Raw genomic sequence first — 27,409 nt, forward strand, 5'->3', positions numbered from 1 at the left:
GTTTCACCAGTGATTTTAAGGCAAAAAGATTTTTATCAGTACCTTGGAGAAATCCTGGTTTCATGTATTTTATATCCATAATGCCCACTTATAATATACCTACCATGAAAATGAAATTAGCATACTGGCTTGCTTTGGGCAAGCTGCCACTTAAGGAATATTGCTTGAAAGAAAGCAATGAGCAACTTAGGTAAGGCAATGCCCTACAGATGAGCACACCAAATTCTGCAGTCTTTTCCTTCTAGATGTGGCGAAACAGGAGGAGGAGTAATAAGAGAAATGGGAGCTCCTGTTCTCTTCTCGAGCCATTATCTTTAGGTGTTGAAGCAGAGTCTGCCTTAACTCCCCAAAGAGCCAGCAGAGTTCAAAACGTGCTGAATTGCCTGTTGTCTGCTCAGGAGAGCTTGGTTCCTCATTTATGCAAGGAAAAGCAGATCCCTGGAGCAAGAAATATGAATGCCCTCCTTTGAGTTTCTAAGCCAAAGCTATGCTGTGGTTTTTGTTCCTTAGGGGCAAGTTCCAAATGGTTCCTTATACATTTATAGATTTGTTGTCAGGCCATTGTTTTGTCACTGATATTAAAACAACTGTCAAGCCCTTTTACTGTTCCAGGTAGGATGTAAAATCATAAATCCTTGAACGTGGGCACCACAATGACGGGACTCTTAGAGATAGTTAAAATAAATGTGATGCTAACAGCTGAAAATATCTGTTTAAAAATAAATCTTACATCAGAGGGGAATAAATGGAAAAGAATCATCCATTTCCAAGCAATAACATATAAAATAAGTTACAGACATCTGCAATGTGCACCCAGAGCCTGAACTTTGCAGTGAGAGGAATAAAGAATAAAGCCATGCAGGAATGATCCTTCAGCCTCCAAGTATTCCCTTATAATAATACAGTGCCTTCTTCACCAATCTATTATAGTCCAAAAAAAGGTATTTTATGTCTAACATAACTAATATTATAGATCCATAAACAGTTTAAGTTGCCAGTCTGGCTGAATTAGTCCTGTCCTTTCTGCCTGGGGCTGCTATACTTTGATACAGTGCTTTTTTACATAAAGAACTATTCCTGTCTTGTTCATATTTGCCTTACTAAGCGCGCTCAGTCCATTGCTGATCCTTTGAAGTACACCACTATATATTTCACCATTTATGTAGGCTGAATGAACTACATTGCTTCAGACTACAAGCTTTACCCTTGTGCTCAGATACAACTAAGCTCAAGAGGAGCAGAACCGCAACCTTTTCATTTTCTCATTCCTTATGCTAAGTAATAGGGTTTCATTTATCAATACCTCACATGTTGTCTGAGAACATTTAATTGATTGGATGCAATTTTCATACTCTGATGTTTGATAGACAGAAAAGTGTCACTGAGTGGAGGGCAAAGCCTCGCTTCACTTGGCCACTGACACATCTGCTGTTCCTTGTCGCATTCATTTCCATTTAACATCCTGACTAAAGGATCTGGCTGTGTTGATGGTGCTTACTGAATTTAATTAATAGCTTTATGAAAGAGGTTTTTATTTACTTTAGAAGTTGAGAAAACAAAGAACCTAACCCTGTGCTGCAATTTACTCAGTGTGGAGCAACCATTGGCTTGCACAGTGCTGCATTTATTTTAACTCTATTTATTTTAGCTGCACTCTAAGGATGAAAATTGCTGGCAGTGGCATTGGAGACATAAGCAGCTCCTACAGAATCAAACTAGTACTAGTTGGTGCCATGATAGCCCTCTTGAACTCTGCAGTACTTTTCAAATACTCGATAATGAAGGTCTTTGTTATTTCAGCTGTGATCATGACTGAGATGTGAACTGTAACACCATCAAATCTTCAGTTTGTCCATGAGCTTAAGGCCTACAGAAGCACTTTGCCTTCTTCAAGCTAAGCACAGTTGTTGCAGCAGGATGCGGGCCATTGCTTCCTACTTTAAATGCTTTTACTTCTGGCTCTCTGCCTGGAAAACACCCTACAGATTCCACAGAGGAGGGAATATCCCTTATATTGCAAGCAGAGAATGATGCACAGCAAAATAGAAGAAAAGAGGACGTTTGACTGGAACAAAGTATATTTTTTAGGACGGAGAAACACTGCCACAGCTCATTTCTTTTGCCCTGGAGTCTGAGGTGGGCAGTATCTCCTCGGCCGCTCCTGTCGCAGGCGGCGGGCACAGGGCAACGGGGAAACCCCGCTTTTGCTGGAGAAATCCCTGATGTTAGGAAAAAAAGAGGATAAAAGGCTGAAAATCGGGCTTTAGTGCCGGTCCCTCGGCGGCAGCCTCTGAGGGGAGCGCCGCTTCCCTTCCCGCCCCGCCCCTGCGGAGCCCGCACTACATTTCCCAGCGTGCCCTGGGCGGCCGCGGCCTCTCCGCGCACCTCAGCGCCCTCCGCGGAGAGGCCGGGCCCGGCCGGGCAAGATGGCGGATGGGGTGCTGAGCCCCGGCGTGAACCTGGAGGCCTTCTCCCAAGCCATCGCCGCTATCCAGGCGCTGCGCTCCAGCGTGACGCGGGTCTTCGACTGCCTCAAGGATGGGATGCGGAACAAGGAGACCCTGGAAGGCCGAGAGAAGGGCTTCGTGGCCGCCTTCCAGGAGAGCCTGCACTCCGTCAGCCGCGACCTGGGGTGAGCAGCCGGCCCTGGGGGGGCTTCCCTTCGCCTCAGTGTGCAGCCGGGCCCCCGGTCCCGGGGAGGGAGAGGGGTCCCTGGGTCCCTCCCTGCCACCCCCAGGGCCTGGCCCTTAGGAGGTGCCTGGCGGTGCCGTTCCCCGAGAAAGTTTTAGGCAAATAAATGTGAAAACGCTCCATTTTATTCCTTCCAACATCATACGCGTTATCCCTTTGTGGTTTCATTCCACAGGGATGAAACTGCTCGTAATATTTATCTGTTTGTTGTCCTTGTTTTGTTTTAACAAAGGAGCTGTCAGTGGAATTGCATTGGTGAGGTGAATGGTTTTGGATGCAGGGAGATACTTCTCTGGGTTTTGAGGTGTTACGTTAGAAAGAAACAAAACCAAAAAGCATCTGACTCATTTTAAGCTCTGACTATTCAGTAGTATCCAAGTGGTTCAAGAATGACCATTTTATTACCAAAGCCTGTATTGCTGGGAAGTCACTACACACAAGTATAGTTGTTTAGCACCAGGAGTTGTGTTTCGTGCAGATAGAGACAAACTGTTGAGGCTGATGCTCCATGTGGATCTGCTGGAGAGCTGTTGGGTTCCCTCATATCCTCTGGGAGCCATCAGTGCTGCCCATGAGGTGTCTAAGGGCAGGGTGCGCACAGAACCACCCTTTCCCAGTATATCTGGCCTCCATAGAGTGAGTCTCCAGGGTCTGGTGTACAAGAACTTGTTTCTTACAAACCATGCTGATTTTTAGTTCTGATCATGGTAATATAATTTGTGGCCTACTTCATTCCTTCTGTTGGGAAAGATGGTAGATAATAATGAATGATGTTGTACACAGATTTATAGACTTCAGTTGTATCACTTTGGTTTTAATTGCTTTCAAGTTGAGGAGGCTTCATGTTTGCCTACTGCTGCTTTGCAGTTTATCATCCAGTATTTCAGTGCTGTGAAGTTCTTGGGCAATCCTTACTACCATACCTGTGAGTGTCTTCATCATCAAACTTCACCAGTTCCTTTTTCACCATCTCTTCCACAGCACTAGTGGATGTGCTTATCAGTGCTTTGACCATTTCTTTCCTGATTCTTTGCAAGAAAACTCTTTAAAATACTTCAGAGTATATTTAATTTGTCTTTTTTGAAACACAGCTGCCCCCAAATATTGTAATTTATATAGCATCTGTGTTGCATATTCTGTTACATGTTTGGGAAGCATAGATTTCAAGTAGCAAGGGAACACTCCAAGGTGTATTGAAGTTAATGTTATCAGTGGACTTCAGCTCACATCATGGAAGTATGGACAGGGATCTCCTCAACAAATCGTTAGCTAGTAAGTCTATTCACATTTGTTTTGTTGTAATTTATCAAGAATATTAAGCACATCCATGAGTGTTCATCATGCCAGAGGCTTGGAAATAATGTAGGCCATGGAAACTGGAAGGAAAGTTGATTAATGAAGGAGAATTTTGTGGTGGTGAAGTGTGGAAGTCTTATAACTGTCAGCTACCTGATTGTTGGTGTTTGTTTTCATAACCTTTATTAAATGCAAACTGAGATAGTTGGGATTTTTCTTTACAGAGATTTTTCAGAAATCACCTTTTGAAGGGTCCGAATCCTGCTTTTAATTTAGTGGAAATTCTGCAGTTCAGAGTAGGGTGTAACATTCAGAAGTCAAAAGGAAAGGCACCTGACTAGTCATGTCACTTGAAAAGCTACATTTTATATCTGTGCAAAGTAGCCAAGCTTTCCTCTACAGCTGATTAATGCAAGTTTTAAAAATTAACATTTTGTTATTCCTAAATGTAATCTTTGACAAGTGAGAAATTAAACAATAATAGATCATTTCACAGTGAGATTTTTTTTTTTTTTCCTGTGGGAAAATGGTGCTTGTTATGCTTTCGTTGAGTATTTTATGCGTGTATACAAATGTATAAATTGCTCTTGGAAGTCAGAAGATGCTTCTTTGCCTTAGGAACTTGGAATGCATGTACTTGCTTAGAGTAATCACAAACTCTGCAGGACCATCTCCAAGCTTAGTACTAAGGATTATACATCTCTGAGATCCGTACCTGCAGATCTGACTTAAAAAAAATGCCATTCTGTTTTCTGTCAGTGAACTGGAGCGTCTGAGCAACCTGGTGGGTAAACCATCTGAGAACCACCCCCTGCACAACAGCGGACTCTTGAGCCTAGATCCTGTTCAGGACAAAACACCTCTTTACAGCCAACTTCTTCAAGCCTATAAATGGTCAAATAAGGTAACAGAATACATCTGTTTTTAATGTATTTAGTTGTGTGTTCCTACAGAATGTTTGGTTTGTGATACAGTAGACTTCAGTGTGTGTGAGACTGTCAAAAACGCTAAGTTTTTTATGAAGTTGAGGAGCATAATATGTACCTAAATGTACTTTCAAGGGTAAAAAAGGTGTATTAATTAAAAGGAGACTTTTCTGCAATACTGAGGTATGCGCTAGTTTTTCAAAGGGGGTGTTAAGTCCAAGCAGAACAGTACTTTCCAAGGTGGCTATTTAGCATGTTTTATTTTTTTGTTTAGTGTATGAATATACCTAAAACTTAAGCAGGTTTGTAAATCTGGAGGTGGATCATACCTACCTATATGACTCTTACTTTTTCCTGCACAATTGGTTACACAAGTAATAGCTTGTTTAGTTCTGTTTTCTTAAATTTCAGCTGAGGTTGCATTAATGATCATTCTTTGTGGTTCATGAGATATTGGACATTAGAATTGTTATTTTTTTGTGCTTGCAGCTTTGTTTCCATGCTGGGTCAAGCAAATGCCCAGTTTTGATCTGGTCTTGGATGCATGGACAAACTTTTTCGGTTAAGTGGCAGTTCTGGGTGCAAAGCACAATGAAGGTCATACAGACATAAACAGAAAAGTTTTCTTTAATATTTGCTCTAAGATGCAAATGTTAATGTAGGAGATTAGACTTACCTGACACTTTTCAACTTGTTTTATTTACCACAATTAATACTTGTAGCTGTGGCTGGTTACATATTGTGAGAAGATCCACTTTTAGGTGCAGATTTACAGACCTAACTCTTTGGCTTAGTGCAGTAGAGATGGGTTGCATGTAACTGTGGTTTCAGAGATATTTGCCAAGAACCTTATTTTACTTTTGCTGTGAGTCACAACACTAGTTCCTTTGTTTCTGAGTGTCGTAAGTTTGCCTGATCCAGGAGTGCAGAAAAGTACAGTGGGATAACCCAAAACTTTGCCTACAGAAGCGTCTCATCTTGGCAGTGCTTGTTATTTATTAGCACCTGCCATCCTGATATTTACTTACGGTAGTTTACCAAATAGTTTTGCAGATGGTAAAGTTGCCTGTATAATGGAAGCAGCTGTTTGGGAACGCTACAGCTTGTCAAATGCATTAATTACATACACATGCAGCTGTAAAGGAACTTTACTTTTCCAGGTGTTTAACAGAACTCACAAAGGACAGTTGAAAAACACAGGAAGTTTAAGTTGATCATATCACAAGCAACAGCTCAATGGTTTTTCTGTTTCGCTTTAGCTTCTTTATGTATCAGTAGAAGTCATGTAGGTAAATTGCTTTGCTGGCTATGGGCTGCATGGAGGCATGTAGTAGCCGTGGAACAGTATTTAGGTCTACTTGATGGTGTTTTTTCTCTGTCCTTTTTAAGTTCAAGAAAAGAGGTTTTCTTCATTACAATTGAAGTGCTGTTTCCTGGGAGGATGTATATGTGACCTCTAATGTAATAGTGAAGGTATAATATTAGATAAGATAAAAATGAGCTATTGTTCTGTATGGGTAATGCAGATAAAGTATTATTGGTAAGTTAGGAAGTTTGTAGGTTTGGTTTTTTCCTCTACACTGTTTACTAACTGTAGTTGAATTCTGTTTCTAGTAGTTATATACATCTTGTCTGTTGAATTTTTTTGTAATATGAGTGTTGTGTCTGAGCAGATGAAATCTAAGATGACAGTACCAGTCAAAGGCTTTGTGTTTTGTGTGTGTGTGGCCTGATACTACTTGGAACAGTCAGGACTGGATGTGCTGAGTGCTGCTGCCTTACTTGTTACCAGGTGCTTGCTTCTTGCATTACACTGGAATTCAAGGGAAACTACCACAGGGGAGAATGCATCAGCTCTAAGTTTAGATGAAAGGAATTTTAAAAGCACTTACTAGACTGAAATACTGATGAAGTTTTTATTTTTAAAAGAAATTTGATCTCTTATTTGTAATGACACTGGAAGAAATTGTTTCCATTGCCCTTTGGGACAATTCTATAAACAAGGCCCCCTATGCTGGCTTTCCTTGTTCCTGGTTCCTGCTTGTTTTCTGCAGTAGATGAGACCATAATCTCATGAATAAGAGCATCATTACATGAATAAGAGCAACTGGGTGTTTCTTGATATTTCTTCTCAATACTGGGTGACAAAGATGTTTTGTGGGGGAGAAAATAGTTGCTGGTGATGTGATCAAACCAATATTACATGCTTATCCATATAGAAAATGTTTAGTAAAGCTTGTGATGGCATGGTTGCCTTATGCAGTTGGGTTAATGCTGGCGGTCAGAGTAGATGCAGGGTTTGGGAATTCAAGAGTTTAAACTCATTCTTTGAGTGGTATAAACTTTTAGTTTTCATCTGCTGCTTTAGTGAGGTTATTTATTGCCTGTAGTGTGTATCTGTTCATCCTCTTTGCCCTTGGCAAAGTATTTGTATACCCTCGCCCTGTGCATGCCTGAGGCAGTGTCTGTTAAGGTGTTTCCATTGATTTCAGTGAAGCAGAAAATATACAGCATATTTTATGTGCACTGAGCAAGGCAAATGCTGTTATAGGGCAAGTTTCCCTCTCTTAATGGGGTGTTGTCAAGTAGTTCATGCTCAGCATTTGAGCTTTAGTCACTGCTGGAGAGACTCTGCTTATTTGCTTTTATTTGTTTGAAGGGATATGCAAAATGGATCAACTACCAAACCAACACTATAGAATTACTCTTTCTAACAGACTTAAAGAAACATTTGAAGTTTTTGGATAGCAGCAAACTAACTCTTAGTCTTCCCTGAGCTGCTGAATGATAGCAGTACTAGCAGAGTTTGTTTGTCCAAGTGAAAATACTGTCTTCTGTAAGTCATGTTTCCCTGGTTTTTTTTCTTTGCAGCAAGGAGTTTGTTCTGAGATTTTCAAACAATTTGTTAAGAGCAGTAGAAATGGGGAAAATTTAGAACAATTGTAGCCATGAACACATGATTTTAACTTGTCTGAAGTGCAGTGTCCCATTTTCTATTGTTTTCAGAGCTGCATGTGTCTATTTGCTTTGCTTCAATTCTAACACTTCTATAGTTTGAACTTCTATATGTAGGTGTATGTGAGTGGTGATGGTGGTATGGTTTTCTCATAATGAGATGGTACTTAAAAATCATGATGACTATGTGTTTGGGAAGGCTGTTATCCACCACTTCAAGCAGAAAGTAAAAAAATCAACTTTTCTGACTTTGTGACTCTCTGTGTGTGTAGGATTTACATCAGTTTGTTTAATTTACTCATCTGTGAGAAGAAGATTATGGTAACTTGTGTGTGTATTGTAAATATTTCAGCTGAAAAAAGCTGGACAGGAGTTGTCATAAATGAATTTAAAAGTAATACACTGGCAAATACAAAATGGGAAAAAAATATTACTGTTCATCTGCATGGTGAAATACACTGCACAATGTTTGGATTTAAATTTGTTACTTCATAGCTTCCTCTTGGTTTTACACAAATTTAAAATCGAACTGTTGAGACGACCATTAATTAATTTAAATTTATTTTCTGTCGTATGACAGAAGAGAAAAGGAATTTATAGGTTTTGTTTATTAAATTATTTTGATGTGTTCCCTGATAAATTATTTGTATAAATTGTGTTTGTTGTAGGCCTCAAAAAAAGAAATCAATAGAGCCTGTAGAGAAAGTCCAGACTTGTTACGACTGCCCTTGGTAGCTTAGTATTGATTAGACACAAATATTGAGTTTAATGACAATAAATGACATTAAATGTTAACCATAATAGTAGAAGACCATTGTAGAATAAGGGGTTTTTGTTGATGTTCATCTTGATTGTAAAACAAAGTGTGCATTCCAAGGAACATTAATTTTAGATTTTGGATGTGCTCAAACATTCTGAATTTAATGTAGTTTTACTGTAGCATGGACAATGTAACTGAATTATTATGTTGGCAGTTCTTTGGAAGTCCAGGCAGGTGGCCAAGATTTTGTCCTTTCAGGACTTTTTCTACAAAGATGCAGTGTTTTAATATTGTGACATGCTGTGTCATGGAGATCCAGCTTATTCTGCTGAGATTTCATCCCTCCAAATTGGGAAACATTTTCTTTCCAGGTGTACTGCAATATCAGTCAGTGACAGATGTGTGGTATTGAGGAAAACTGTGTCATGATAACTGAATCATCTGTTTGCCCAGTGCTTCTGGAGGTAGCTTTTGAAGATCATCTGTGCTTGCAGGGGTGAGAGTAGGAAGGTTGGTGGTCCAGGTTGAGATAGTGGTATCCTCAGTGAGCAGGAGCCCTGAAGAAGTTACTTCAAGTAAAGATTTGACGTGACTAAAATCCCTTGGTTTGCTCACAGAAGGGAACAAATGGGGAAAAAAATGTAAAAGAAGATTTGAATTGAAGCAAAGTGAGGAGTCCCTACAAGGATATCTCTGTTGCACTCTGAAGAGCACATTTAATCTGCTTTGTAAGAGCAGAATCAGTGCTTTGTAGAGGAAGCCGGGGTGGAAAGGATCTTAGGGATTACCGGCTGTGGAGTCCTTTCCTGTGCAGATAAGCCATGGGAGTTTATATTCCTGTCACTGGAGAAATGAATGATACATGAACTGGTGTTTTCTTGTACACGAGCACAAAACAGGAGCTGGGCTTGGATTCTAGTCTTGCTTTTCTTATTAATTTTCGTTGTAACCTTGAACAGGATGCATGATTTTTTTCTCTGCCTCATTTTTCTTAGGGATAAAATAGGATAATAATACTTAGCCTACTTCTGGGGAGAGTTTCTAGTCTAAATGTGTCTCAGGTGCATTGGGTTCTTTGGACAGAAATGCTTCGTAGATGCCAAGTATTATACAGCGAGTGACTAATGTTGTTTGCCTGGCAGTTTGGAAAAATGCCCTTTATGGGCTTTTAATTTTGTGTGAATTTAGGCAAATGTTCTGGTGAAATGCCCTTGCTGTTAAGAATTACATTAATGTTCCCCTTTTTCCCATTTTTTTTTTTTCTGAATATGACTAGAAAAACAGGTGGTTTCCTTTTTGCTTCCAGCTGCTCTAGTTATTAATTATTCCTCAGTTGTCTGCCTGGAGAATATTGACTTTTATTCTTGCAGGGTTGATTTTAGTGACCAGCAATGGCAGGGATGGCAAATCCAGGCAGTGTGCAAATTATCCTTGATATTACAGTGATGGGGGAAAAAAGCACTTGAAAAGCTATGATAAGGAAAGAAGTGCTTGCACCAAAATGTAAGTGCTTGCACCTGCCTGGGGTGGGTGGGCAGGAATGACAGTAGTCTAAGTTGAGTTTATTGGAGAAGGAAAATGGTGGGATGTTAAATATTTCTGAGCTATGCAGTGATAGTTGAAAGAAAAAGTGAATATAGTGAGAGGGAAGAATAGTGAAAATAAAGAAAACCAGTAATGAAAACTGGAAGTTATAATAGTAACAGTAGAAGTAAAGGCAGAATCAGTGGCTGTGGTGTGTTGGATGGGTTTTATTCTCTCAAGAGATCCTGCCTAAAGCAGCATCTAGGGTGTTGGGATGGATAAAATCAGTTGTGTCCATCTTCTTTTTGGAGGATGCATTTTCTCCCCTCAGTTGGGAATCCCTGGAATCTTCAGCTCCTGGACTTGTGTTTTTCTTTGCTTTTGATTCCTATGCTGGTTTTGAACAAAAACCCAACCCAGGGCTATCTTAACTATTTTGCTGTTACCTTGTATAACTATAAAAGTGTTTTTGATACCTAATAATTGGAACAGAAGGAAATGAAAATTACCCATTTCTTTTATCTTTGCACTCCTGGAAAGTTGCCATGGCAGTGAGAATTTGACACATATGCCACCTTATGCCAGTGTGCGGGTTAGTTGAATTTCTTTGGCATTTTGGTAGACTGAGGTTAGTTTGTTACTTCTGGAAGAAAACAGTGTTGATGAGTAACTTGTTGCTTAAATTTTTTTGAGAAGTAATTAGCCTTTGATTCTGGCTTGTTTGTTATATAGTTTGAATGTTTTACATCTGTGATCTTCCCACAGTTATAATAGCAATGATTCACACTAGGATGCTATTGTGAAATAAGGCTATATGTGTCCAAACACAATTTTCCTTTCTTACTGGATTTTGTTAGAATACTTTTGTTTCAAACCTGAAGCAGCCCCAGAACATGATACGGTATGTTTCTGTTGTTGTTCCTGGTGTTTGTTGTTATTCGCAGTATTTTTGCAAGGCTTTGATCAAAATAATGCTGTAAGCAGTACCAGTCTCACTTTTCCTAATTATGGGAAGTGATCTATCAATACACACTATTATAAATCACAGCCCCCTTGTCAGCTGGTGGGAATTATTTAATGCTTTGCAACACCTTTATTTGCTAATGAGTGGGGTTTTTTCCCCCTGTTTCTTTGATAAGTATTAATGTTCTAGCTGTTAGCCTGTTTCAGGATGGAAATGATTGATGCTCTATTTTAACCAAAACACTTCTGGCCTCTCCTGGTTCTTCCTCCCTTAACTCCTTTTTCCCTCTGCAAGAACTCTTCATGCAGTTCATGCTGGATGGCTGAATTACCTGATTTGTAAGTCAGCAAATGCTTCCCCTTTCTAAACAAATTGGTTAAAACTGCTTTGTATTAGTAACATGTTTAACAATGTTAAAATTGCTTTGTATTAGTAACAGACTTTGAAGCAAACTAAGCCATGCAGAGACACAGAAAAGCAGTATATAAATGAGTAAGTCATGGTGCAACCATTAAATCAGCAGAAAAGGCCGAAGTTGAGAAATAAACCAAATTATAACTGGAAATCCATGTTGTCTGAGGACTAATTGAAGAGTATGTAGGATTGCAGAACAAGAGGAGCATTGTAAGAAACCCCTGGACCCAGCATTACTTTGAACTTGATGTTTGCCTGCTATCTCAGCTCTTAGTGGCACAACTGACTGACTTGCTACTGGTGATGAAAGTCTGGCTTATCATCTAGCAGAGCGTGGCCATCATGAAAGCACAGGGAATGTTTTCAGAGATTCAAAGTTGTGTCTTGCTTTCTTTGAGGCAAATTAAAGATGTTTGTAAAGCATTTGGGGACCTTCATATGAAGGGCATTCAAGGAATATGAACACTAATATAAAATAACTGATACAGGTGATAACCATCCTATTGATATTCTTTATATGGAAAAGGTTTGGGTTTTTTTTTTACAGCTTCTAGAGGAAATCAAATAAAAAGGAAAATTTAATGATGTCACCCTGTTGCTCTCTGCTATTGTTGTTGTCAGGTCTTTTTGTGTGACTGTTATTTGTGTTTTTTCAATGCAGAAGTACGCTCATTCTAATCTTTTTTGGAGTTCTCATTCAGAGTTGCTAAAGCTGCCTCCCACAGACAGTTCAGAGTGATGTAATTGTTTGAATTACATATAAGCAATTCTTCCCCATTTTGTCTTAATGAGATACTGTCCATAACTGGGCTACAAAACATGGAAACCACCTAAAAGCTAATTCAATTGAAAATAGTCTGTAAGGAGCTGTGTGTCATTAAAAGTGCACTTCAGGTTTGGTTACTGCTGCATGGAAAGGTACATCTGGAAAAAACGTGGTAGCACTTTTGTATTCAGCAGTAGTTAATACTGAGCTGCTGATGTTGAAGACATGTAACCCAAAGGTCTATGGGGATTCTTGAAATCTCTTCCCTCTTGAGGTCAGTGCATACTGGGTTTTATTTTCCTGTGAGGGAGGAATAGTTCTGCCCTGATGGAGTGTTGTTGTTTTGTGGCTGTGATGCCGTGACAGTTGAAGAATGTGAAATAGAAATTACATACCACGACATCAGTACTCTTAGTGTTGATATCTGTGCATGGTTTTTGATTTTAACATAGATAGAGAAAAAGATGTGATGTTGATCTCAGATGACCTTTCAGAGTGAATTTGCTCGTTCTAAAATATTCCTGGTAAGAAAGTAGATTTTTGCTTGCTAATTTGAAACAAGTTGCCTGTTGTACCCAAAGTTGTAAGATTTCACTAATAACATCAAGCAGGCCATTAAGGAAGTCAGCTCTTTGCAGTAGATGTGCTCATTTTGCATTCTTCTGAAACTGTTTGTTTTGCAGGTGGACTTTGATTCAGGTGTGGCTGGATATCTGACCCAGCTTTTAGGGATACATGAATTTGGTGTTCTGCTTTCTGCAGCTCTGATAAATGACTCTTCTATAGAAAACAAAGACTTCTGTTGTAAAGTGCTGCCTCTTGAGAAATGGGCTTGGGTTTGATTTTTTTCTTCACCCTTTTCCCCCTCTAATTATATTCTTCTACCTTGGGTCAGCTGGGAGTAGAAATGGGGAAAAACAGTATTCTAAATGTAGTACTAGAATTGGAGCCCATGTAATGTTATGGCTGTGAGGACTGTTTGGTAGTTGCACAAACATAATGTAGTTCTAGTAGTTTAAGGAGTGCCACAGTCGAGCAGGTTTGGGGTTGATGAGAGAATAGAGATGAGAATATGAATCCCGCACTTGGAGCTGCTTCACTCCTAACTCTATTTTTTGTTGGTACATCATCTTTGGTGTGAGCTAGCATTTAAATCTATTCAAGTTGTAAAATCCTGAAGTTCTGGAGATAAAGATGACATATCAGTACATGTTATCACTTTTTCTGCTATACAAAATTAACCCAAGCATGTACAGTAGTTCATTTTATCTAATTTGAAATACGTGAGTACAAGGCTTCCACTTGCACAAGAAACAAAAATGTCAATAAAATCTTTTATCCACTGACATTTGTTCAGTACGCTATGCCTAGAAAAAGATGTCCTCTGAATTAATAAAAGAAGATATAATTAAACCTGATTGATTCTACCAGGTGCTAGTCTAACACATTTTTGATCTTTTCACAGGAAGATCAAAAGTTTATGTATTATCCTGAGCAGCAGTTATCTTGTGCTCTTTTGTAAGACTCTTGGCTTAGTGTGAAGGATTCCGTCATGCTGTGGTGCTCCACTGAGTTTGCTGAGAACTTAAGTACATGAGTTAAATGCCTATCGCTGGACGGTGTGAGTAATCTGAAAGGTGAAATGGCACATGACTGCAGTTGTCTGCTTGCCTGGTGCCTTAGTGAGTTAAAAAAGTGCATTTGGAGTGTGTGGTTTTTTAGATGGAATCATAGAATATCTCAAGTTAGATTGGCTTGTTCCCAGACTTCTTCAGAAGTACATATACTGACAGACAAGCTGACAGTAATAACCTAGATACTTATTGGGTAGAATTAGTATGTATCATTATTATGAAAAGTAATGACCATATTGAAATGCTAAGGATATTTTCAAGACTACTTTTGATTGGGTTGGAAAGCAGAGTATAATGGCCACATCTTACTGCATGTAATAAAATCACAGGGGTCTTTGATGTTCAGAACTGTGCTTTGGAACAAATAGTTCTATTCGAAACAGATACCAGGCTTGATTAATCTGGTGATTGTATTTGGATTCTCTACGCTTCTGTAACTGGCAGTTGCACATAGTGTAAGAGGTGCTCTGTGTACTGCATGGGCCATTAGACGCAAAAGAATTGTATCTAGATGTGACATTTTACAGTATATTCAAAAATAGATGTATTTACTTCTCATTATCTGAAACTGCAGTTCCTGTGGAAATCGATATTGAAAATACCCACTAAAAGCCTCCCAGGATCTGCAAGCATGACAGAAAGGAGCTGTGTGCATGTACTGTTACTCAAGCGGTGGGTTAAAGTGTATTATTTTAATCTTCTCATGTCAACAGCAATTGAGTGTATTTTCCGTATCGCAACATCCTGTTAGAGCTACAGAAGATGCAGAGAATGGGGACTAGAGCAGAAAGAGTCCTGAAGCGTCTTTAAACTGTTTTAAGTTGCCCATGGTTTGAAAATATTCAGGAATCTGTGATATGAGCTGTTTGACATTTTTCCTATTCCAAATGCTCAAAGGAATAAATCTACATAAAGAGTGTTCAAAATGAGAGAATCTTTGTGACAACGTCTGGAATCTCAGGATGTTACTTTATTTCTCTCTTTTGGCTGACCACCACGATAGAACAGCTGAATCAAACCCTTTTATGTATAAAATATATTTTTTTTTGGGTCTTGACAGCTTGTTTCCAGTTTTAGTCTAATTCAGTTTGAAACAGCTGTTCCTAATCTCTGCAAAACAGTTTTTTGATGGAAATCATGACATTCTCAACTACTGCAGTGTTGCTGGGCTCTATCTCATTTCAGAAGTTGGCTTTTCTTTATGTTAAAGGAATTCTTCATTCAGAGAAAATGTCACTTTTGTATCAAATAAGCTGCAGTTAAAAGGATAATAACTTCCTCCTCCCCCCAGGTTATCTCTCAATGAGGTTGGATGTATGTTTCTCTTCCTACATGACTTTTAAGAAAAAAACATCACTGTGTGTTTTACCATTAGTTAGATTTTTATTCTGATGTTCCTGCCCTACCCATATGCTTTCAGATGGGTTCTATTTAGAGTTTTCTCTGCAGTTGTCTCTGCACTCAGACTTCACAAGTTCTCTGGCTTGCCTTATGGTTCAGTTTTACTCTGGAGTCAAATCTTGTATTTTCAGAATTTTCAATGTAGCATTTTCAGTTTGCTCATTGCCATCTTTTTTGGGGGGGTGAAGGGAGGCAGGAGGGAGGGATTGGCTGCGCTGCTTGGTGCTTCATCCAGAGCTGTTTGTGGAGATTTCGTAGATCATGGAGCTGATAAAGTCTGTAAGCTCTCTTGTGCCTGCTAACGCAAAAGTTAACCTTTAATTTCCAATGGTCTGGTTCTTTTGGACGCCCTGGCATATAACATGGAGTGAAGTTAATGACTTTCTGCATAAAAGAACTTGCTGTCTAGTTGACTTTGTGAACTAAGTGTATGATGATACCATGTGTGAACATTTCTGATGGGGAGGGGGAAGGTTTCGGAAGTGGCAGCTTTGACAAGTGTATAATGGGACTGGGGGGACTCTGGAGTTGCACATCCTCTTCTTTCCTCTGCCCATAGCTTGCTGGACGGGGTTTCGCAAGCCATGTCTTCATCTTCCTAACTATAAAATGAGGATTGTGCTACGGAATGAGAAATCTGAGAGCAATGCAACGTACTAGTAGGATCACTAGTGGTTGCTGATCTCGCTTCTGAGCCCACTACAGACAAATACCATCCAAAATAACCTCTTTTGGGTTATTTTGTTAAAGCACGATTTAGTAGCTTTACTACTTGAAGTGCTGTTAAATATGTTTTCAGTTTCAAATTCAGTGTTTTGCCTGGCAAATACTTCGGAGTGTTTATAGTTCTCCTTGCAATCATTTTTTCCCACAGTCTAAAGAACCTGACTTGGGGCTGTGTTAGGATTAAGTGAGATTACTAGCATCTTCTTTCCATCCCTCTTGTGTACCTCATATGAATACATCCTAATAACTATTGATATTGCATTCATCCTGCAAGAAGCTAAGACCTTTAGTGTCTGCTGATGCTGCAGTTTGGATGTTGTGCTTTTCTTGCAAGTAAAATCAATTGAGACAAATCTTGGTAACTTTTACAGCAAAATAAAATGACTGTGCCAGGCAGCCACTGGAAGATTTTTAAGTATGGGTATGCTCTTAGATCACATACACAGGGTTGTTCCAGCAGAATTGATTGGTTGATCTACTAGATTTAAAGGTCAACTGTAATCACATTTCAGGAACATTGAAGAAGATATAAAATTGCTACTATGCTTTTCTGGGTCGTACACCCGCTTCTGGTGCTCTTTGCTTTTCCCCTGTACATCTTAATTTACTCAGCTAGAGCATCAATACATAAAGGGCACAAGTCAATGTGCTTGCTTTCTCCTGTCGATGAGGGAGCTAGTTAGTTGTATTTCCTCCAAGCCAGTATCTTCCCTCTGGAAGACCTGAGGTGGAGAGGAGTCATCCACTACACTCCACAGATACAGAAGAAACAGATCTCTTTCAGGGGAAGGCTGTGAGGAAACTGCAGTCTAGCTGTCTTGTTAGATGGTCCGTTCAGTTGCTAGAGTTGATGCATCCAAGGGATGATGTTGTCTGTTCAAAATGCAGCACAGATGGGAAAGGGTCGGCATAACCCTCTTAATGTGTGGAGGGAGTTGCTTGTGGGGAATGGAAAGAATATCTCATTAGAAGTGTTTTATGCAGCAGCTTGGTATAATACAGGTGTCCATAGAGACCAAGCAGCTCTGGAATATTATGTCTTGTAAATACGGTGTTTCAAAATCATGTTTCTGTGTTACAGACAGCTATATTTGCATACAGAGGTGAATAAAGTCCTTGTTAATTTTTTGGAAGAACCCAAATGAGACAACTGCTTTTCCATAACACAGGTTGCATGAACTAAAACCAGCAAGGACAAAGAACATCCGCCATCTCGGATAAAATTCATTTCCCCTGCAACAAAGCAGAAGGAGTTTGACATGAAAAAGAGGTTGATGGAAGGGGGAAAGAAGGTTTAATTAAAGTTGATAAACCAAAACACATTATTCTTCATGATTTTTCCCTCATGAGCCGTATTATTGCTATATTAATTTGATGGGACTTTGTTTATTGTGAAATTTTGCTCTTTTCCTGAACTGATAAACTTGTTATCCTTCAGTGTATATCTTCCATAGAGCAACAGAGGAGAAAAAGTGTTTAAAATGGAATAGAATTTAACGGTGGTGTGAGAACTGTTCTGGGATCAGAGAATGCTGCATCACAAATGCTTTTAGCAAATCTTCAAACAAATTTCAAAGTAAATTGATGATTTTGTGCAGCTAGTAAATGCATATTTGATGATGGTCATGCTGTAGTAAGAGGTTAGCATTAACAGTACACCGAAAGATGATTCTTTCAGTCATTTTCCCCCCCAAAAAACCTGTGGTAAGGAATGTTTTTCAAAGCATATTTGTAGTAGAACTCCCAGAGTCTAAATTAACTCAGAGTACTGTCCTTACTGCATTTTCGTATGTGCTAACTTGCAAAATGTAGTAATTCCCAGCTGTATAGAAATGAAGGGTCTGTGGCTTTGCTGTAAGCATCCATGACCTGCTTTTAAAATAGACACTGACATACAGCAGTGGCTGGAGACTGTGCTTGAGTGGACTGAGGAGACATTCCTTGTGCATTTATTTAAGGTGGCCTTTTATTTAGAGAGTCTTGCTCTGATGGCCCCCTAACGTCAGTGTGCGTTTTGCTTTGTCAGCCACAATGTGAAGTCTGGAAAACTAATGTCTCATGTTCACTACACTTGTGGTAAATATGGAAAGAATATTTCTTTAAATAAATAATGGCCCAGGCAAAGTTTTCAGAGGCTTGCGTGATCAAATGGGAGCAGCAGCAAATCCTTAGTGATTTTCCCAGTGGCTGCTGAAGTCAAACAGTGCATTTACTGACCAATTTGGTTTATCTTTTCTTGCAAGTTGCTTAAATCTGTGTTTTTTATTAACCCATGATGATGTTTGTCATTGAAAGACTACTTATGGAAACAGTGAATTTTCAGCTGCCAATGTAAAATACCCATTAGAAAAGGGGAAGAACCCCCCCTTTATTATCAGAAGTATTTGAGCAAAGAAGGTGACTTTCCCCTTTAAACAACCTGCTTTATCGTAGGAAAGTTGCATAGGAAGAAGAATCTTACGCTTGGATTTAAAGTTAGGTTTTCACTTGTGCTCTCATGCCCTAAAGAGAGCATATATATATGTATTAAGAAGTTCCTTTGGTCAGAGAGTTCATAATGATTTGGCCTTTATGAAAAGTTGCAGGTTAGATTTTTAGATTATTAGAAGACTTTGCATGACTGCTTTGTTGCTTAGTCAGGATGGCCTTGAAGTGTATTACTTAAAACAAGTTAGTTTGAGCTCCTTATGCATTTGTCAAGAAGTCCTTCAGCAGCTCTTCACGTGTTTATGTGTGCATGTGCACTGCGAGTCCGTTGCCTCTGAGTATGTCCTCAAGGTCCAAAACAGGACTTCACTTGAGCCCGGCCAGCTGCTTGTCTGCTCCAGCACGTAACTGGAAAATTCCCTTGGTTTTGTTCCACAAATGAAAGGAGTCTGCTAGAAAGAAAACTAGAAAATGAACCCCCCACAGCTTGGTAGTGCTGCCCAATGGCAGTCTGTGCCATCTCCATGGTTTTGAGCCTTCGTTATGCAGCTTTTACTCAGCACACTTTTATTTAAAGCAGATCTAAAAGTAGAACTAAATAGCTGACATTCAGAGCTGTTTGGTAGGATGCAGAATTACTGGGAAGGGGATGGGACAGGAAGAGGATTGCTGCCGACGCCAGGTGGATTAGGCTCATTTATTTGCACAGAACTATGTGGGACTGTCCAAAACACTCCAGATCATGCTTTATCAAGGAGTATAAGCTAACGGGAATAAGTCGTTCTATTTTGTTTTACCCTCATTTTCTTTTGTTTTGTCTTATAGCCTGAAATGATGCATTCCGTTTGCTGTGGCTGTTGCAACAACCAGGCACACTATTGCCACTACATTATTGCAGCATCCCTGTGCCGATTGAGCCATCTCCATATTGCAGAGCCATCTGTTTTCCTTACTGTCCAAGCGTTAGGCTCAATAGCATAAATTACTAACTGCTCCATGGCTTTCAATTGTTCCTGTTTGTTTAGTGTGCCACCAGCAAGTCTTCAGCACCTTTTAGAAGTTTTCCTTGCTCTTTTATGTCTTAATGCCTCAGGCAAAAACTATAGTTGAGTTGTTGGTCGTTCATGTTGCTGAATTATTGGCCTCATAAGATAAACCTTGGGAGGTAGGTAGTGTCCTCATTTAGAAAAGATTTCCTAGCTAGAGAAGTTTTAGAAACAAGATAAAAAAATCATGGTTTGCTAAAAGCTGTGTTTTGCTCCTCCGCTGCCCCAGTTTCCTTAAACACACACCAGTTTGTCATATAGCTGGTGGTATGATCTCATACAGAGAGATCCTTTTTGGCTGTGTAAGTACATGCACTGCTGAAGAGTTAAGGATGCTTTTGGAAAACTTAATGCTGAATTTATCAGGTTGCGTCTGTTTTGAAACCTAATTGTAATGATTGTGTGCTTGCTTTAATGCAATTTCCTTGTCTGTCTTTAAGGCGAAAAAGATGCAGATTTGTGGGGTTTTTTTCTTTTATGTATAATATGTTTTTACATTCTCAATTTGCTGTTCAGACTAAGCTAGTTACTTCCAATAGTTCTCTGATGTTCTGCACCCACTGCAGCTGCAGTGTCGGGCATTGTGGTGTGCTTAGCTCCACAAGGTATTTGTTTCTGGGCAGCTGAAAAACTGTAGGAGGAGAAGGGGTTGCTTTGGGTTTTGTGGTGAGAAAGGTAGGAAAGAATAAGTGAGGATATAGGGTACAGCATTTTGTGGCTGTTCAGGAATGGAGTTATAGAGGGTGACAGACCATGTGTATCGGATGCATTGTGATTCTATGGGAAACAGTTGATAAGATGAGGTGATACCAGTTCACAGTAGGGTGGTGCTGGCAATGGGAAACATTGGAGAAAAAGAAAAAGGTCAGTAGTGTCCATTTATTCTGACCTTAGGGCTTCTAGGCATTGTGGCCTTCAGAGAGAAGAGTGAAGTAGTTGAAACAATCGCAGAAGTTTGTCTTATGATTTGGGGGAGGAAACGCAGCTTTTGGTCAGAGGAAGCTGTATAGAAGAATTTTCTCTACCAGTTCAGTGTTACCTTGCTTGTAGCTCTGTGGTTGTTAGTGTCTTAATTTACCTTCCAGTAAATATGCCTGCTAAGCCACAGTGGCCAGCCACATTAACTTGCTATTTATTTTCCTTATGATGGCCACCTGAAGCAATAGATTGATGTGTGCAATTTTTACTTCATTAATAATGAAGTCCACAAAGCAGTGAGAGGAATGTCTGTTTAGTTGGTGCCTTGAACTGTAGTAGTGAGGAACTACTGGTTTTTGGTCCAGTAAGTGTCTTAGTGATTATTAAGGTACAGAAATAAGGTATGTCCATATTTAGATGAGGAGCTGAAATGCCTGTGGGTTAGGTAATAGGCATTTAAGTGTTAATTGGGTTATTGCAGAGCGCTTACAAGACAGTCGATGCATGGAAAATCAAATGTCTGTCGGTCTCCTTTGAAATCTGTAAAAATTAATCATTTAGGTTTTCTTGTGGCTTTAGCTGGGTCCCACAGCAACTTAGAAATGTCTCAGTCTCAAAGTCTTAAAACTCCTCTGGTAACATCAGTGCAAATTCCTAATAAGCTAAATAAGGAATCTGTAATGTTTATCACTTCCCAAAAGTATGGCAATTAGTGATAGGAGTACTGTAGGGCTTGTGTGGGTAGGGACATCTTATACCAAATACAGTGACAGCTGCAAGTCTGGTCTTCAGAAACCTGAGTTCAGCCCTGACTATCGTTCTCCTTCCCCTCTATTCCTATTTTAAGTCCAGTAAAGAGAAGCATATGTTTTCTTACATCAGCTACATCAGTGTTACCTTGTGAAGCATGACAAGGGCATGTGTTTATGTGGCAAAAGAGGAATTCTCAAATTGTTTGAGCTGTCTTAAACCTGCTTTATTCCCCCCCAAGATCCATTAAAGATTTCTGTGATATACACGGTTAAATTTCTGTTCATGTAGGTATGTGTGTTGATGCCACATTGCTGCTCCTGAAATTGGTACTGTTATATTATTAATATTGCAGATCATGCCAAGAAGGTGTCTTGCATTTAATATGGAACATAAGAGGGTTTGCCTACCCCGTATGAAAATCTCAAATTGGAACTGAAGATGCTATAAAAATTTAAAAGGGACAAGGTCAGCCTGAAAATCGCATATTTTAAAAAGCAGAAAATAATCTATTTTTTAACAACAAATTTCTTTACCTCTTAGTACCTGTGCTAATAACGTTTTCAGTTATTAACACTTTAAAATGGGTTTAAGCATTATTTTAATTGTAAAACTACTTAGTTACCATTTGCCTAGGTGCCTGTTAATTTGGGGTTTTCTAGTTGAGAGACATGACAACTGATCAAAAGCATTTTGGTTCCTGTGCTGCTTCTGTATGATCAAAAAAGTTCAATTTATTTCACTCAGAAAAGAAAAGAGGATGACTCACTCTGTACCACCATCTTTATTGAGGAGGAAAAAGTGAATAAGAGGGTTCTTCATAATAGCAAGCAAACACAAAACAAGTTCAGTATTGAAAATAGAAAGTTGACAACTGCTACAGCTGAGGCGCGTAGTTTAGACACTTGTGGTAATTAAACACTGGAAGAATTGGAGAATAGTGTGGGACTATTCCTCTCCATGGAAAGGTGAGCACATGCATATTCTGTTTTTTCTCTATTTGTTAAATTACAAACACAGAAGTAACTTGAATTAGGTAAGAGACAAGACTGAGTGTTCACAAAGGTTCTTTCAGATTGATTTAATATTTCCTAGGAAGCTTGAGGAAAGGATCAACTTCAACCATCCAGATTCTTTATCAAGAGTTCGGTGCTCTGTTTTTCAGTCACTAACTATGTGCATCCTAACTTGAGGACTCAGGATGAGAGGGATCTGTATCCGTGTGAATGTGCTGTCCTCCAGAGCACAGATTTGAATTTGAAGGTTCAGAATCTCAGTTTTTAACTTACTTTCAGAGAATTGGTGGCAAGATGTGCTTCACTTCCAATTAGTAGCTGATCAAGGCAGAAAGTAATGTTGAACTAATCCTTTATTTCGAGTGATAGAAGTGGGGGTAGAGAATTCCAACCTTGCCATGTCCTGGCTTAAAGCATTTTCTGGCTGCATTGAAAACTTGCTGAGCACCTGACTGCAGTTAATATCTATAGAAACTCTACTACAACTGTAGTAAGTAGTAAAAACATTTAGTAAAAAATCTGAGTTTCACCAGATCCACACCCAGCATGAGTGGAATAAAAATTGTGAAGGTAAATTTAACAGTATTTGTAAAGAAGCAAGATAAAGCAGGAAAAATATCATGGAAGACATCTGAGAAGATAAGTGTGGGCATTGTGTGAAATACTGTAAATAACATTCTGTGCATGAAAATGGTGCTGAATAACTGCCTCTTCATCCATGAGATCCTGCAGACTGGTAATTTGAGGTCTTTTGGAAAGAAGCACATAATCAAAGTCTGAATCCTTAGCATAAGCAGACTGATTTAGATTGCATAGACAATATGAATTCAAGCATTTCCTAGTTATTGAATTCTTCATTTGTAACCTTGATGTCACTTTTTTAGCATATGTAACAATATATGGAAAAGCCACTGCTGCTCTCCTTGAATACGAAATGTTTCTGAGATCGAGACAGAAGCTCAGATCTCACTGCAAACGGTGCATTAGAAATACAATAAAAAACTTTTGGAGTGCATTTCTTCCTTTTGGTTCAAGTGACAGAGGGGTAAATAAAATAATAGATGTGCCCTGTCAGCTGTCGACCAAGTTTCTTGTGGCGTGTCTCTCCTTTGGCATGCATATAGCAGCAGCGCATTTTAGCAGCTCGCCTACAGCATCCACCTCCTGACAGCAAAACTTGTCAATAGAAAAGCATTCAGCGCTTCATTATTTCTACAACCTGAGTGCATTTGCAAATTAATTGATGTGTGGGAGGAAAGGCATCTGCTATTGTAGAAGCCCTTAACTGTAGCAGCAAAACTAGGAATAAACTGCTTAGCTATAGTGAGCTGTTGCAGGTGTTGAAGCCTCTGAAGTGACATCTTGTCCTTTTTTTTTCTTGTCTTTCATATTATATTTTTTTTAAAAGCCAAAGCAAACTGCTCACTGAATTGCGACTATGGAAACAAACAGCATGATAAAGAGAATACCATATATACTTCTATATGGTTAGTTAACAAGTAGTTTCGTATTTCTTGCTGGCTCAGCACCAAAGGAGAGTTTTAATTAGGCCTGTAATGAATGACTGGGAGCATTTTTAAGGCTATTAATCTTGTGGTGTAATTGAGTTAATTATAATATCATTATAAGCTCCCATGAAAATAGTATGAAGTGTATTCCATTTGTTTTGCTCCTAAAGCCAATCCCCTGGCTTCATCTGAAATACTCCTACTGCAAGTCTTCAACACTGACAGAGAAAACTGTAAAACTGCTTTATGTGCCATCCCACTGAACCCTTCTGCTCAGTGCATTATCCTGGTCCTGATCCCGGGCTCTCCAGGCTGCTTGTTACCTGTAAGCTGCATGTAACTTCTTGCAATGGAGCGTGTCTTTTTTAGCTTCCACTGCACACCGTAGCATTTCCTTGTTTTTTCCGGTTTCTGATCAGTTAGCTTCCCCGAGCGTGGCAGATGAGAGTAAGAATATGTGATCTATTTTCAGAAATAAAGATTACAGCAGCTTTCGAACTGTTACTCTTTGTGCTGTGGTAAAAAAATGTGTAGCAAAAGAGGTGTTTTTGCAAAGCATATGGCTTTTACACCAGTTCAGGCTACAGCAAGTTTTGGATTTGGTTGTAAAACATCTCTGTGCTTTTTGCACTCTCTAGTCAGAGTGTGACATCTTCAACAGATGGACAGATAAACTTTCTATAATCCATGTCTTTCCTTTCAGAAGAAGAGATGAGATTCTCGTTTGTAGAAGTTGTTGAGGAAAGCCTGATCTGTATAAGTCTGTTGTATGCTTAGATGTTGGGGTGTGAAAATCTGATGGATATGCAGCTAAGCACTGGAGTTACTGATAATTTGTCAGAGGTAAGGTCAGCCCTGCTTTTGTACATGCTTCAAGGCTTACTATCATCGAATCACAGCATGGTTTGGGTTAGAAGAGACCTTAAAGCTCATCCAGCCCCAACCCCCTGCCACGGGCAGGGACACCTTCCACTAGAGCAGGTTGCTCCAAGCCCCTGTGTCCAACCTGGCCTTGAACACTGCCAGGGATGGGGCAGCCACAGCTTCTCTGGGCACCCTGTGCCAGCGCCTCAGCACCCTCACAGGGAAGAACTTCTGCCTAATGTCTAATATAAACTACCCTCTTTGAGCTTAAAGCCATTCCCCCTTGTCCTATCTCTGCATGCCCTTGTAAAAAGTATTAGAGCATTTGCTTTATGTATTCTCAGAACCATGTACCTTAATTGTGGAACAAGCATGTTGCTCAGACCCACCTTCTCTCTGTTTTGGCTAATACACTGTCTCGTCTGTTTTTTGTAACCCTGCATTATCAAGATTGTTTTGGTTTAGTGTTTTTAAATTCCACAATCAATAGTTGTTTCCAACCTTTATTAACCTGCCGGGATGGTAGAACTGCCTTATTTTCTTGCAGTAACTTTGCTGGTCACACTTCTGTATTTTCCATCCTCTTGACTATTACAGATTTTGTAAATAGTTTAGAAATGCCGACTTGTGATGTATGGGCTACTTTAACATTTCTTTGATTTATGTGCACAGTGCTGAAAAAAAGCCAAGGAAGCATATTATTCTGGGAAAAAAATGTTGCCAGTCTTCAGGTTTTTTCAGTCTTAGTTAAAAGTTACACTTTTATCGATCAAACCTGATAGATTCTTTTTACATTCCTAATAACATTCATAACTTAACTCTTGGAAGTCTAAAGAAATAATCTGACTGTCTGCTGCTTTTTATATGTCTAACTGCAAATACCTTTTAAACTACTTTTTCACATTTGGCTTTTTCACGCATTACACTTTGGTCATCTGAAATTAGAGACATTCAAAAATCCCTAAGGGTAGGGGTTTATTTTATTTAAAACAAAGCCTGGCCATGTGTTGCTATTATCAATAGTGCATTGCACAAACTGATGTATGAACACACATTGTGGTCTCTAGCAGTATGGAGTAAGAGGATTTCTCTACCTTGTATACAAGTGACAAAGATTCCAGATTTATGATTATCCAGCTGCTCATATCAGTGTCCTAATGAAATGCAGAGCTGTTTTTTTAAGTCTGGTGTTCTGTTTCAGATCAAATCCCTGGAAGTCCATGTTGTGAGCCACAACTGGCTATTCTGAAGGGGTTGGGAAAAAAATAGTTGAGTTTTAATGTAGAGTTCTTGGTTAATATGTAATATTGTTTTAGTTGGAGAAAAATTGCAGTGACACCTCTTGGAGAAGGAAGAGCTTGCCTGGCTGCAAGTGATCAGCAGGATTGCTCTGTCTCCCAGGAGGCAATGTCAGGTTGCAGGCAGGATTCAGATGTATGTCATTAATTTTTGAATACAGAAAACTTGAGTAAGGGCAGAAAAGCTCTTTTTTTAATTGCATTGGAGAGGGGGGAAGTTTCAGATTCTGTTGACCATCACATTTCAGCATTCTTGCTTGGAAGTACAGGGGTTATTATGGTGTTTTTTTCCAGCAAGTATTCTAGAGATGTCCGTTCGGTGTTGAATGTGATACGTTTTCAAGGGGGAAAATGATGTGTTTCTTTTTGTCATCCTCCAGAATACAGCCAATCTTTAACTTTCACCAACAGTGACTCTAGGGTTTGTCTGTGCAAAAATGGGTGATGTTACAGGGGAGGGTGAGAATTTTAACCTCTCCAACCACTCCAGAAGTGACCTTTATCAGTTGCCGCTATTTATATATGAATGCTTTCTGTGGGCTACTTCTACACTGTATTGGAAGGAGTATAAATTAATCCGTCCACGAATATTCTGAAGCCGTAGTAGGGATGTTCGTATAGAGAAATAGGCCACATACATTCTGTTCCAGATGTGCCTGTCCTGCTTCAGGCTTTAAATTGTTTGTCCTTGCTAGTAGGCTGGAAATTAGCATTCCCAGCAGCATTGCTTCAGGACAGCTGCTAGGTGGAAATAAAGAGGATATTAGCAAAAGTAACCATTTAAGGAAGACTTCTCTCCTAATTTGGCAAGTTCAGCACAGTTTAAACCATATTCATGCAACTCCTACTGGCATGGGACTGTGATCACCTCTAGCAGAAGAGTGTGGTGATGCCTGGTGTGGCCTGACAGAGCATATCCATCTGCCCACGGTGTGTGTACCTGTGGCAGGGTGAACTGTGTGCTGAAGTTCTTATCTTCAAGCACAGCTTCTGCCCTTAGAAAGGCCACTGGAGATCAGTAAAGCCAGGATTCCCTATGCTGGCAGATAGACCTGTGGCTTGACTAATAGCTAGTGTCTGATATTCAGTTACAGGGATTTGCTAGTCTGGGTATTTTGTGCACTTTAATTAATAGTGCAAGTGACCAAAGCTCAGGAAAGGCATTTAACAGAAGCTAAAATAGTTAAAGTTAATGAGTTAGGTGGAAAAAAAAATGAGCAGCACAAATAGCAGCCAAGGTCATTCCTGCTACGTTGTTTATCTGCTAATGGACTTCCTTCTTATCTGTTCTTCCGCTGTCTTTTTCCCCTTTGTCTGCTGCTGCAACTGGACTAATTGGATTTACACAAGCATTTTGTTGCAGAGGAGTATTCATTTCTTTATTTGTCTGAAAAGTACTTTGTTGGCTATAGAGGTAAAGCCCAACCACAGTGCTGCAAATCATGGCGTGCTGCTAGACAATCTGAGGAATGTTTCTTTACCTGATAGCAGCCCTTTGTTCTACCACTCAGTTTTAAAGTATCTT

At 39.5% G+C, this 27,409-nt stretch overlaps 1 protein-coding gene across 3 annotated transcripts in view; it reads left to right on the forward strand.

Annotated features, from left to right (window-relative positions):
• Positions 1-1,989: 1,989 nt before the first annotated feature.
• The window catches only part of MED27 (mediator complex subunit 27), an 86,410-nt gene continuing 60,990 nt past the window's right edge, over positions 1,990-27,409 (forward strand). Inside the window, exons 1-2 of one of the 3 annotated variants that reach the window (XM_030506740.1) lie at positions 1,990-2,632; positions 4,747-4,891. In XM_030506740.1, coding sequence (XP_030362600.1) covers positions 2,427-2,632; positions 4,747-4,891 — 351 coding nt within the window. In that variant the 5' untranslated portion in view covers positions 1,990-2,426. The remainder of the gene's footprint in view (positions 2,633-4,746; positions 4,892-27,409) is intronic. The other 2 variants (XM_030506741.1, XM_030506742.1) reach the window with 2 other exon arrangements.

The sequence above is a fragment of the Strigops habroptila genome, chromosome 15, assembly GCF_004027225.2.
Source record: "Strigops habroptila isolate Jane chromosome 15, bStrHab1.2.pri, whole genome shotgun sequence".
Taxonomy (NCBI): domain Eukaryota; kingdom Metazoa; phylum Chordata; class Aves; order Psittaciformes; family Psittacidae; genus Strigops; species Strigops habroptila.